General features: G+C 64.4%; 2 protein-coding genes across 4 annotated transcripts in view; both read right to left on the bottom strand.

The window, feature by feature from the left end:
- LOC101560774 (rho guanine nucleotide exchange factor 16-like) overlaps positions 1–1,067 on the bottom strand; it is a 7,824-nt gene extending 6,757 nt beyond the window's left edge. The window contains exon 1 of the mRNA XM_023699375.1: positions 1,049–1,067. Within this exon, the coding sequence (XP_023555143.1) occupies positions 1,049–1,067 (19 nt within the window). The remainder of the gene's footprint in view (positions 1–1,048) is intronic.
- A 2,693-nt stretch (positions 1,068–3,760) lies between these two features.
- The window catches only part of Arhgef16 (Rho guanine nucleotide exchange factor 16), a 17,882-nt gene continuing 9,201 nt past the window's right edge, over positions 3,761–12,441 (bottom strand). For 2 of the 3 annotated variants that reach the window (XM_004639605.2, XM_023699534.1), the window contains exons 3-15: positions 11,730–11,775; positions 10,948–11,117; positions 9,684–9,740; positions 9,195–9,355; positions 7,816–7,968; positions 7,606–7,735; positions 6,988–7,062; positions 6,407–6,499; positions 5,742–5,893; positions 5,312–5,500; positions 4,743–4,816; positions 4,434–4,535; positions 3,761–4,329 (exon numbers count right to left, since the gene is read on the bottom strand). In XM_004639605.2, the coding sequence (XP_004639662.1) occupies positions 4,190–4,329; positions 4,434–4,535; positions 4,743–4,816; positions 5,312–5,500; positions 5,742–5,893; positions 6,407–6,499; positions 6,988–7,062; positions 7,606–7,735; positions 7,816–7,968; positions 9,195–9,355; positions 9,684–9,740; positions 10,948–11,117; positions 11,730–11,775 (1,542 nt within the window). In that variant the 3' untranslated portion in view covers positions 3,761–4,189. The remainder of the gene's footprint in view (positions 4,330–4,433; positions 4,536–4,742; positions 4,817–5,311; positions 5,501–5,741; positions 5,894–6,406; positions 6,500–6,987; positions 7,063–7,605; positions 7,736–7,815; positions 7,969–9,194; positions 9,356–9,683; positions 9,741–10,947; positions 11,118–11,729; positions 11,776–12,441) is intronic. The other variant, XM_023699535.1, reaches the window with a different exon arrangement.

Genomic DNA, 12,441 nt, shown 5'->3' with positions numbered 1-12,441 from the left:
GAATATAACAAATTACAGGGGCCGGGGAGCTGGCTTAGTGGAATAAGCGCTTGCCTGGCAAGCGCAAGGGTCTGAGTTCAATCCCTGGTTCTGCAAAAAAAAAAAAAAAAAAAAAAAAAAAAAAATTACAGCTGGAGGGTTCACATGCTGCTTACAAACATAAACAGGCTGAGAGCAATAACCTGAATAAACCATTGCACGGCTACGTGTGCATCTGTCTACAATTGCACACTACGTGCACACATTTACGCTCATGTACATGAGCTGTGTACTCAGCAAAGCTTGAAAAATGAACATTGTGTGTGTGTGTGTGTGTGTGTGTGTGTGTCCCAGGCTCTTGCACATATGAGGCAAGCTACCCAGAGCCCTAGAACATTGAAGAAAACCAGAAGTTCCTTCTTCAAAGACTAGTAAGCCGAGGAGAGTGATATTTAAAACATGAAGTGAGAAAAAAGGGCAAATCAATTACATATGCAATATTAAAAATGAATATTGTGGCTATGGACCCGTGGCAGAACAGGAAGAGGCATACGTGGGGGTGGGGGGAAGCAAAATGTGAGTAAATACAGATGAAACCATGCTGAAAGGACCGTAGGAACTCAAGTTCTGCAGCAAAGGGACGGGGCGCCCCCTGCTCTGCCCAGCCTGATGTCCCCAGCAGCCGTGCTCCAGCCCTCAGGGCACCGTGAGCTTAGCTAATACAGCTTGGTCCAGAAGCTGCAAACACGCAGCAGCTACCTCATTAGCTCCTTCCACGGGGCCACTAGAAGCGGTTTGCAAACCAGGGGCAGGGGGAGAAGCCACCGTGGACCCCTCACGCAGGGGCAGAATCCTGCTGGACTCCGAGCTGCTGAAAGCAGCGCAGGAAGTAACTCAGCCTGATCGAGGACAAGATGTTCCCCGGGCGTGGAGCATGCCGGGAAGCAGGAAGCACTTGGTGCGGTTCTGTGCCTGGCTGGAGCTGGCACTCGGGCGCCTGGCAGAGGAGACTTGCTGATGGTTATGTGCGAGGCTCGGTCCCAGCCCTGCCTCCCAGTGATCTCCTCACCCACCGCAGTGATCGCCATTGCTCCTGACACGACCCTGTCCTGTGCCTCTGTGCCTCTCCCCCAGGAGGCAGGCTCTGCAGCAGTCCTGGCTACTGGCTCTGCATGGCCACCCTGGAACTGGGCCAGGTCAGAGATTGGAACACGTGGCACTGTCACGGTGCCTCCCACCTGCGGAGCTCGGTGGCCCGGGCAGCAGTACCGTTGGGAGGAGCAAGCTGGCTGCAAGAGCTTGCGGGGTGGAGCCAGCGCAGGAGCAGGGCACGGGCTCCTCTGCTTCTGGAGCCACAGCAGTAACCAGCTGGACAACAGTTCAGAACACCGCTCAGCGTGGACAAGAAACTGCCTACCTGGGACCAAGTCTGGCCGCTGATTCCTGTCTTTCCACTCCTCCAAAGAACTTTTATTTATTTATTTGTCTTTTTGAGACAGGATTTCACTATGCAGTTCGGGCTGGCCTTGAATTCGTTGTGTAGATCTGGCTGAACTCAAACTCACAGCAACCCTCCTGCCTCAGTTTCCCAAGTGCTTGGATTACAGGCAGTGCGTGACCACACTCAACCCAGAGCTTCTACGGGCCTAAGGAGGAGGCCCGAACAAATTCAGACAGCAGAGCGTGGATGTGGCGCTACAGATACCCTCTCCTAGTCCTTCCATGTGGGGCAGGCGTGGCCTGTTGGATGCCAGGCCGCAGGCGGCGGTCGGGGGAGGAATTTGGTGGCCCTCCCAGGCTCCAGCCTGGACCAGTGAGCACAGACAGACCCTGGATGGCCAAGGGCAGGGGTAGAGCCTTGCTGGGATCACAGGCCTGCAGGAGGAAGCCATGGAGCAAGAGTTTCAGCCAGAGGAGAGGCACAGGGGTGTCTGGACCCCAGGGGTGCTGCTGCTGGAGCTTCCCCTTCTCAGTGCCTCGGTGCAAGCCTGACCAGCAGTGCCACTCTTGGCCAACAGGGGGCACTCGAGGGCACCACCGAATGCCAGAGCCACGCTGAAAAGAGTAACCCCGAGGTCCTGCGAGCCCCTCCTCCGTGCCACCCCTACTGCATCGTTTAGTGGGTTATGGAGGGCTGGGGTCAGAGGGCTGAGGCCAGGGAGCAGCCGCTGCGGTTGTGACGCGCCCCATGCTAGTCCTGATGGAGGGCTGGCTACCGCCCCTCCCCCCGTGTCCCACCCCTCCCCCGCGGGGCCCTCGGGGCTCTCCAGGTGAGGGCCTGCAGCCCGGCTCGCTGCCCTGGCTCTGGTTCCCTTGCAGGGTGACCTTGGGAAGGGCCCCTGCAGCCCCCACACCACCCCCCACAGCGCCTCAGTGTCTGCTCCTCAGGAGCAGCCTCCCCGGCTTTGGCTGACGTCATCAGAAGCCTCCAGAGATCCCTGCAAGTCCGCGGACCCCAGATGCAGGTAGAGCACCTTTGGGCCTCAGTTTCCCCATCTGCAACAGGAGGGTCCTCACAGCCAAGGGCCTGCCCTGGCCACGCCACTGGACAGGCCCTGCTGGGATCTGTCCTGGCCACACAGGGACAGCAGGATTGTCCTCAGGGGTGGGGAGCAGTGGCCCCAGACACGGAGGACAGACAAGGTCAGAGGCGTCTGAGTGAGAAAACCGGCTCACCCTTGGCTGCCACAGCTGCAGAGCTGGGAGGGGCCCAGAGGGTCGGGCTGGGGACGCTGTCTGGATGGCTGGCGCCAGAGATGGCGGTGGGCGCCGGGCTGTCCCCTACTCTGTGCCGCGTGCTCGGCCTTGCTGTGGCTGCAGCTGCTTTTACCACGTGCAGACTACCACGAGCCCTCTGGCCTGGACACCACTGAGGACAGCAGAGTCAGTCCGGGCTTCACAGCCCCGAGCCCACTCTGCAGGGCTCGCTGCCGTGTGAGGCAGGGCTGAGCTCCCCTCTTGGATGACTCTGACTGTCCCAGACCCTGGCCCTCCTGTGGGGCTGAGAAGCAGGTGGCAGCAGGGCAGCCGGTCTGTGACGGCAGCCTGTGCTGGTCCCCACCGCCAGATGCAGGTACACAAGGTCCTGAGCACATGTGTGCTCGCCACCCACAGCCTGCCCAGCTGTCCTGGGAAGGGTGGGGCTTGGCCCAGCTCGTGGGGCTCAGAGGGCTGGGCCCCGTCTCCAGTGCCCCCTGAGCACGCCTCTCTGCGTGCTGGCCCTGCCCCTCCTGATAGGCAGCCACTGATCAGACCCCTGCTTGGGCTCTGCCACTCGGCCCTGCTGGTACAGAGCCCCTGCGTGGCTTGGTCCCTGCCCACCGCACTACCTCCAGTACCTGCATCTTGTGCCTGGGAAGATGCACTCCGGTTCCCAGACAGACGTCGGGCCCAGCGAGATCAGGACAGATTCTCCAGTGTGTGATAGGGGCCCCTACCCCATAACGTTACCCAAGCACCCTCAGGAACTGGAAGGCCAGCAGAGGCTAGGGGCAGGCGACGGGCAAGCAGAGGGGTGGAGGCAGTTCAGCTCCAGGCCACCCAGAGGGGTCCAAGCCCTCAGGCCCCATGGCTGCGCCCAGCCCTTCGAGGCCCTGCTGTGGCCACCCTGGCCCTGTCACTGCAGCAGAGCTCTGCCCGCCATGCTCAGGCCTGTGGGCAGATAAGCCAGAGCCAGGGACCAGCACTGAGCCCACAGCATCTTGGGGGCTTCACGGGGACACACATAGCTAGGTATGGGCCTCACCTGGGCTCAGGCTCACTGTGGAAACCCAAGTTTTAAAGAAACACTTTAATGTTTAAAAGCTCAGCGCTGAGGTCTTCCTGCCGGCTCTGCAGCTCCCTCCGCTCCTTGCTGCACCCCCAGATGAGAGTGTGGGCACCACTGGGACCTCAAGGGTCCTTCTTGTCCATTTGGGAGCAGGAAGGCCACGGGGGAGACGGTCCCAGGCTGGTCCTCAAATCCCATCAATCTCCCACAGCTGCCCATGGGCCCCACCAGATGGGGGTGCTGTAGCCAGAAGCTGGGGGCTGGGCCAGAGTCCCATGAAACGCAGCCTGGGTTGGGCACTGGTAGCCTGTGAGCTGGTCCCAGCACTCTTCTCCGGAGGGCAGACAAGCTCTTCCTCCTGTGGAGCTGGAGCCTCGCAGGGCCAGGCACTGGTTGGGACGAAGCTGCCCCTGCTGCAGGCCAGCTCTGGGGCAGCTGCCACTACACGTCTGTCTCTATCCGCAGCCGCTCCATCCTGCGCACGTTGCCCTCCACTGCCACAGGGCTGGTGATGCGCCGGGCGACATCCTCAGGAAACCAGCCCGTCTCTCCGTCTCGGAGCCGTTCTCCATGTAGCCACCCTGGGCACCGGTCAAGGTCCGTGAGAGGCAGGCCGTTCCCTGGGCCCTATCCTGGGGACACCAGCGCCCGCGTCCCCCTGAACTGACCCTGCGCCCGCACTCACCATCCTCCTCCTCCATGACCAGCACTACATCCGCCTGCTGCAGGGAGACCTCGTCCGCCTGCTTGGCGAAGTAGGCCTTGGTGACCTCCACCTGGGGCAGCTCTGAGGAGGCGGCACAGTGAGGGCACAGGCCAGGGCCACCAGCAGGGTGGAGGGGATGGGGCTCACGCGGCCCTGTCTGCCCTGAGGCCATGGGGCCCAGGCCGGGCCTCTCAGGACTGAGCAGGTCCAAGTGCACAGGGGGCACTGACGCGCATCCGGGGCCAGGCTGCGACATGGCGGTCCCCCCGGGCTGGCACCCATGCTCACCTCCTTTGTTGGTGGGACCCTGCCACTGCCTCTCCTTGTAGGCGAGCGCTGTGATCCACCGGGCCCGGTCACTCCTGGGGGCCAGGGAGGACAGTGAGGACTTGTTCCTCCCTTCTACAGGCCCCGAGGGCTCTGACCTGGGCCAGCCCCTGCTCTATGCACTGCACACTGCCTGCTCTCATCTGCCTCACTGCCCCGGGCCCTGTGCTCCGGCCCCTGCGTGCACCCTGCTGCTCCATGGGCCCTGCCCCAGGACCTCTCCAGGGCCGTGCTGCTGCGTGGCATCCTCCCTGTTCACAGCCTCACTCCCCCCCCCCCCCCCGCCTCAGGGCAAGCCACACCTTCCCCCCCCACACACTGAGTCTTCTCACCACCTCATCCTTCCCTCCCTCTGGTCACCACACATTCCAGGGTCCCCTCTGGGAACACATGCACCACCCAGACAGGATGTCTTGCTCAGGGCTGGCCCCTGGAGGCTGCAGCAGCACCCGACACAGCTGCTACCCAGATATAGCCCACAGAGCAGGGTTCCCGCCCACCCAAGCCTCCCTGGGTCCCTCCTGTCTTACGCGGAGTCCGAGGACAGCAGGACCTGCTCCTGGCGGCCCTCGCTGTTCCGCAGCAGGGTCACCTGGAAGGGGTGAGGCACGGAGGAGCTGCGGGTGCCGGCTCCCGGCAACGACGGTTCCAAGGGCTCCAGCTTCCGGACCTGAATGTGGTCCAGCTGGGCGTAGTCCTGGACCACATAGCTGTCCTCGCTGTGGGGACACGGGTGACCAGTGAGGCTCTACGCCAATGCTCCTAAGAGCTAAGCCCTGCCCTGGTGCCTGGGGACAGGGGCTTCGCACTGCTGGGTCCCTGAGGCCTGAGGGAGCCAGGCTGCCCGTAGGAGCCGTGCGGCCACTCTGTTCCACGGTGTGACACAGCTCCCAAGGGCGGCTGTTCCCTGGCCTCCTGGCTTCCGGCTTCCCCACCGGCGGTGGCCAGCCACACGCCCACCTCTTCTTCTTGGTGATAAGCAGGACATCGTTGAACAGGAACAGGTAGCAGGTGGGCCGGCTGGCGATTTTCCTGAAAATCCCGGCTTCCTCCATCAGGAACAGCTCCCCTCGCTTCAGCAGCCAGCGGGAGGCGGAGATGAGGGGGAAAGACTGGGGACAGAGTGGCCAGGTGGACAAGGGCCCGCACTGGGCAGGCAGGTGGCGGCGCAGCTCCCAGGGTCCACTGGGTGACCGGCTGGCTGCCCTCGGGGCTGCACAGGGTGTTCAGTTGGCTACAGTCCTGAGCCCCGGCTGGATGGGGAGCACCCTGACCTGGGGCCTGGCATTGAGCTGGGTGGACAGGGCTCAGGACAGAGTGGAAGAGCGGGAAGAGCCCTGCTGCTGGGCTGGTAGTCCAGCTGCAGCCCACCTGCGCCCCACGTGCTCTAGCCACTCAGCCAGACCCAGCCATGCCACCCCCACCTGGACTGGCTGACCCTCCCCACACCCAGGCCCGTCCACACAGCCTCGGGGATGGTGGCACATGAGGGGAGCTGCCAACAGGGAAACCGAGGCGGGGAGGGACCCAAGGCACAGCCACCCCAGGTGGGCGCCCCGCAGGCCTCTCGTCCTCGAAGCGGTCGACCTCGGGGACAGCAGAGGCGCCGGCAGCGCAGCACCCACCTTGACCTTGCTGAAGTCCAGCTGTGTGTGCAGCGTGTACATCTGCTCCGTGCGCTCCATGGTGTGCGCCCCCTCATTGCACTGCTTCACCAGCTGCAGAGCCCCGAGGCAGCGGCGAGGGCAGGGGCAGGGAGCGAGGCGTGAGGTGGGGGGGGGCCCAGCCCCTGCCCTCGCCGCCCCACTGCCTGCCTTCCAGGGCCCCGCCTTGCTGTGGGTGTCCCCGCTGGCTCCAAGCCTCAGTTTCCCCACCAGTATTATCTCTATCCTACTATCCTACTCTCTACACCACAGGGGAGTGGGGACAGTAATGGGGCTGGGGGAGGAGGCGGGGGAGGAGCCTGGGGCAGGACCAGGGCTGGCCATTCCCTCCCCTGTCCTGGCTTCACCTCCTCCCTCTGCCCTACCTCTGATCCTGCCCCACCCCCTTCTCTATCCTGACCCGCCTTCCCTCCACAATCCTGATCCCAGCCCTACCCCCACTTGGACCCCGCCCCATTGGGAAGCCACAGCCCCTTTATCCAGGCCCCACCTCTATCCTGGCCTGACCCCCATGCTGACCCCACCTCCTGGCCCCATCTAACCTTGCTGATGGCCTTCAAGGCTTGGCTGGCAGCTTTGTACCTCTCAGGGTGGCCCTGGGACTTCAGGCAGAGGGTCTGGAGGAGACACCAGCTGTGAGGGGCCGAGCCCCTGGAGGCCTGCATGGAGCAGGGCTCCCACAACCCTAAACGTGGGAAGGCGAGGTCTCCAGACCACTCCTGCTGGGCCACTGTGCACACGGCCCCCAAACAGGCTTGGCTGGGCCCCCAAACGGAGCTGCCGCCGCCGCGCTCCTTCCCATCAGAGGCCGCCTCTTTCCAGCTGGGGCATGGCCAGGGAGGCCCTGGAGACCCATTTCTGGAACTCCAGTCCTGTGGGTCCAAGGCTGTGTGCAGCAGGACTGCACCCCCCTGAGCCCCAGCTCCCGCGCCTCCATCGCCTCAGCCGGGCTCCTGTCACGTGCGTCTGTGTGTGGGGTCCAGGTGTGTGTGTGCCTGTGTGTGCTCTGCAGGGGAGGACAGCTGTGACCCTGACCACATAGTGACCCCGTTATTCACACGGCCTCAAAATGGTCATGGCAACTAACCACAGGGCCGAGGGGGCAGGTGGCCTGTGGGCGGGGTGCCTGCGGAAGTCCATCCCCAGCCCTCGATGCTCACATCGGTCAGAAGGGGCAGCCTGGTCACGCGCTGCATGGGCAGGATCAGGAAGGAGATCATGGGCAGGCCCCCGCACGCCGGCTGCTTCTCAATGTCCCGCAGCGCCTCTCGGAAGGCGGTGTTGCTGCCCCTGCGGGAGAGGACGCGGCTCGGCCCGGCTACGCGGCAGCGTGAGCCTGTGGGCAAGCGCAGGGGTTGGGGGGCACTCACGTCAGCCTCTGCAGCGTGCGCTGCTGGTAGACCTCGTTGGAGCAGTAGACCACGTAGGGGTGGAAGTGCCTCTCTGCGTGCTCCTCCAGGATGTCACTGATGTCCTCCACACACACCTGTGCCTGGTGCCGCTGCTCCAGGGCCTTGAAGAACCTGGGTGTGGAGGGCAGTTAGGGCGTGTCCTGGTAGTGTGCTGCATGCACACACATGCATATGCGTGCAACACACAGCCACACACACACACACACACACACACACACACACGGGTGTCTAGGCAGATGCATGTGCACAGGCACACGCACTGCACGAGGTGGGTTGAGCTGCAGGCAGCTAGCCACCTGGGCCCACAGGTGGGTGGGTACAGTGCCTATGCCACAGCCCCCCAGAGGAGGGATCAGCCTAGTCCCCTGGCCCCACAGCAGGGCACAACCCTGGCCCACCCCAGAAGCAAGCTCAAGGACGGAAGCACAAGGTCCCGCCTCCTGGCCCTGAGGATGAGGCAGCCACGCCCGCCTCCAGGCATGGGTCCCTCCTTGTGAAGCTCCACCTGCTCCCTGGACAGCATTGGGGCCTTCATCGTGCACCAGCTCATCCTAAGGGCGAGCCGAGGCATGCAGGGAGGCAAGTCCCGCCCTTGAGAGACTCCCAGAGGCGACTGTCAGCCCCTGCCCTCCTCCACAGCCAGGCCCCCAGCCAGGGTGACAGAGCACAGCCGACCCCAGGTCCTGCTCCGGGTTTCTCTAGGCGCACAGCAGCCTCTGATGGATAAGGCTGGTGACTGGGCCTTGGGTCCATCTCACAGATACCAAGGCCAGTCCCTGAGGCTGGCCACCTCTCTAGGCCTCCTGCCAGGCCTCTGACCTCTGAGAACCCCTCAGCCGGCCTCAATGTGGCAGGTGTCCCTTAGGACCCGGCCGGATGCTCTACGCTCAAGGAGACCCTGCTGCTGCGGAGCATTACTCTGAGCACCAACTGACCCTGGGAAGCTGTGGCAAGCAGGACAGTGGGTCAGGGTCAGGATGGGAGGCCCTGTGGACGTGGCCACAGGCCTTCCACACATGCACCGGGCCAGTCACAGGGCTCTGATGGAACAGTCTGGGACAGCTACCTTCAACCACTGACCTCAGATAGCACCGGGCCTCAGCGAGGCCACTGTGAATGGCCACAGGAGGAAGCCAGAGCCACAGCCAAGGCCTGAAGCCCACAGGGGCTGGAAAGCACTCGGTGCAGTGGGACCACGCCGGGCAGGCAGGGTCTACCTGGCAAGGTCGGCCCTGGCAGGGGTGGCCGCCATCCCAGGCCCTGCCCCTCCCCCTTGCATCCCGCAGCGGCTCACTGAGGCTCCGTGGGGAAGCGCCTGTCCCCAACAGAAGCCTCACCTCTGACTGGCAGCCAGGACGTCCAGGATGTTGGAGAAGAGGTGATGGTGCTCCGTCTGTGTCATGGTGGCCCGCAGCACCGGGGACCGCAGGAACGCGGCCACCAGGGTGCCCAGGCTGTGCAGGTAGGAGAACTCGGACGTGAGGATCTCGAAGATGGCCTGTGTGAGCAGCTGGTGAGCCTGCATGGGAGTCCAGGCTACACACCAGCCTGGACAGCACTCGGACAGCAGGGAAGGTCCAGGAGGCAAGGGGACAGCAGGCACAGCAGGTGCAGAGCTGGAGGGAGCCGGCAGGGGCACAAGTCCACGTCCCTGCTCTCGCACTGTGGCTTAGCTACTTAAGAGCTGCAGAAACAGCCCGAGAAGGTGCAGGGTCCCCCCAAGGCTGCTGAGTACCCGTGAGGGCACAGTAGGGGCTCAGACAGTGCCTGGTCCTGGGGCAGGGCTGTATGGGGAGGCGGCCACAGGGGACGAGGGGTGGCCTCACCTCCTGCCTCTTGCGCTCCTCGGTGCTTAGCTGGTCCAGAACACCCGACTCGACCACCTGAGAAGGCCCAGCCCAGGAGTCACACCCACACCCTGGATGGGACCAAAGTCCCCACCTCCATCCTCTCTGGACCAGAGCCAGCACAGCGGACAGCCCGGCCCTGGAGGTGGGGCTGGGCAGAGCACCTGTGGTCACCTGCGCACAGCCAGCAATGTCAGGCCTGAGCTGGCGGGGTCCCTTCGCCCCACCTTCCTCTCTGGGAACCTCCTGGGTTGGCCCATGAAGAGTGCAGACGTCTGAGGGTCAGGCCAGGCTGGGCGGCTCTCATAAATGATTGCACAGGGTGCCGGGCAGGGGAAGGTACAGCACCCTGCCCCCGAGGAAGGGTGTGACAGCGCCTGGTTCCCCACGCCCTAGGCCACAGATGGTGGTGCCTTGGCTGGAGCAGCGCTCCCCAAGTCGGGGCACGCCCCGTCCCCAGACAGGCTGGGCAGGCTGCACTACCACAGCGGCTGGGGCGGCCCCCGTGCCCTCCTCCCTGATGGGCTGGGCTGGGAGGCAGGGATTACAGACTGGGCAGCTGGGCCTGAGCTGCGGGCCACTGTGCTGGGTGGCAGGGTGCTGGGTCCCAGGCCAGAGCAGGGGATAAACACACTCTGGACCCTCCCTCTGGGGGCACAGCTGCCCTCGCTGTGCTTCCCACGGCCAGCTGGCAGAGCACAGAGCGTCTCTGGTATCCCCCAGGGTGGCCAACAAGGAGCCCCATTGTAGGGAGACAAAGGGGACCCTAGGCCCACCCTGCCAGCTGCCCGCCACACCCACGACCTTCAGGGACAGGGTCACGAGTGTGCCCTGGCAGCTGAGGCTCAGGTTCCAGGCCTCTGCCCCGACCACTGTCCACGCCTCCCATTGGGCAGGGTGCCCCACCGTCAGGTGTAGGGCCATGGTAACTTCGCCCCGCACCTGGCTCATGCACAAGCAAAGGCCTGGCCAGCTCCTCAGAGACCCCAGGCCCTCCCAGAGTTGGGGTGCTCTGGGAAGGTCTTCTATCCCACAGCACCCGGCAGGCCAGTCTGGGCTGGGAAGCCTGGCATACACGTCCCTGTGCTCCCCTCTGTGCCACCCACAGTGTCCAGCTAGCCCCCCAGGGACAGGGCGGCCCAGGGGATCCAGAAAGCAGCTCTCCCTCCCTGTGAGGACCTGAGCCACGGTGGACTGGGTCAGAGAGAGCAGGGGCCTCCTGGCCTCACCCCCTCTGGCATACCTCAGGGAGCTGACTCCAGGTGACCTGAGCAGGCCGGTAGCTCTTGACCACAATGGTGGTGTCCATGCTCTGGGGCCCCTCAGGGCTGGGGGCTTCACTGAGCATGTCATCATCAGACTCATGGCTGGTGTTCAGACCCCGCTCCCGGATCTCCTGGTAGAATCGGGGGTCTGGGGAGAGGAGCGGAGCCACTGGTCGGCCACAGGGCTCAGGGGGGTCTGAACCCTCCCCACGGCTCCCCGGGACCCCCGGAAGCATCAGGCTGTGTGCGGCCCTCGCAGGCTGGCCACTGGCTGGCAGCCCCTGCGCATGCGTGGGGCCAGCAGAGGCAGCGCAGCGTGGAATGTGGCACCTCAGGGCCGGGCCAAGTGACGGACCACAGCCCTGTGTGCCGGTGGTGCCAGCAGGGGAGGAGGCTGGGCTTCGAGGCCACAAGCCACCCCAGGTCCTGCCCGCATACCAGCGGCCGGCCCCGACCTCGCCCTGGCCCCCGGGCCCCCTGGACAGTCCCTGCAGTCATCGCAGGGAAGGCCAATGTCAGCTCTGCGCAGAGCTGGTGATGTGCCCGTCTAGACCTGGGCCTGGGCCTGACCTGGCCTCAGCCCCTCTGGGGGCTCTGTGTGTCCCCTGCCCTCGGAGTCTCACGGGAGCCCAGGAAGATGGCTGGACTTCAGATCGTCAGGGCTGTGAGCTCAGATCGGCCCCTGGAGGACCCCAGGGAGCCCGACCTCCATCCCCCCAGCCGCCACCCGGATCCCAGCGCTCACTGCCCGGCCGCTCACCGTCCTTGAAAGAACCCTTGTGCGCACGCTTCCGGCCCAGCGTCCTCTGTGCAAAGAAGACAGACGTCAGCCGTCGGGCTGGGGGGTCCGCAGCACCTGTGTCCCTCGGGGCCCAGCGGCCTCACCGTAGTCGTGCAAGACCAGGCCCGATGGGGGCTTCACCCGTGCACACACACAGGTGCCTGGTGATATGCATGAGGGCCCCAGGCCTGCCAAGCAGAGGCCAGGATGGGGGACACTACATACAATGCAACAGGGTTCAACAGGGCTCAGCGGATGCTGAGGTGGGAGTGTGCTGGGGGCGCTCGGGGTGGGGAGTCACCATCTGGCCCCTGGCACCACCCAGAGCCCCCAGAGGCTGACGGAGGGGGGCGGATGGAGGCAACTGGGGCGAGAGCTCTTGGAGAGGCCCTGTCCCCAGCTGCCCTGCTGGAGCCCCACTTCTTGGCTGGGACACATGAGCCTCGCAGGTGCACCAGCGTGTGGGTTCCAGGAAGGCAGGGCCGGTTTCTCAGAACCAGTTGGGGCCTGAGAACTCCTGCTAGCTGGGAAGGTGTGGCCTGCCCCTCCACCCTGCACCCTACACCCCGGGACTCCTGTGCACCCCTCTGCCCTGGGGCTGAGGGTGGGGCCTGTCATGGGCCCTCAGGAAAAGACGCTGGGTGCAGGATCCAGACCCCTGCAGGCCCTGCCCTGGTGGGGTAGCTGGGTC

The sequence above is a fragment of the Octodon degus genome, unplaced genomic scaffold (genome assembly GCF_000260255.1).
Source record: "Octodon degus isolate 3935 unplaced genomic scaffold, OctDeg1.0 scaffold00113, whole genome shotgun sequence".
NCBI classification, from domain to species: Eukaryota; Metazoa; Chordata; class Mammalia; order Rodentia; family Octodontidae; genus Octodon; species Octodon degus.
Note: the sequence above shows the minus strand (reverse complement) of the source record. Positions and strands in the feature narration are given on the sequence as shown.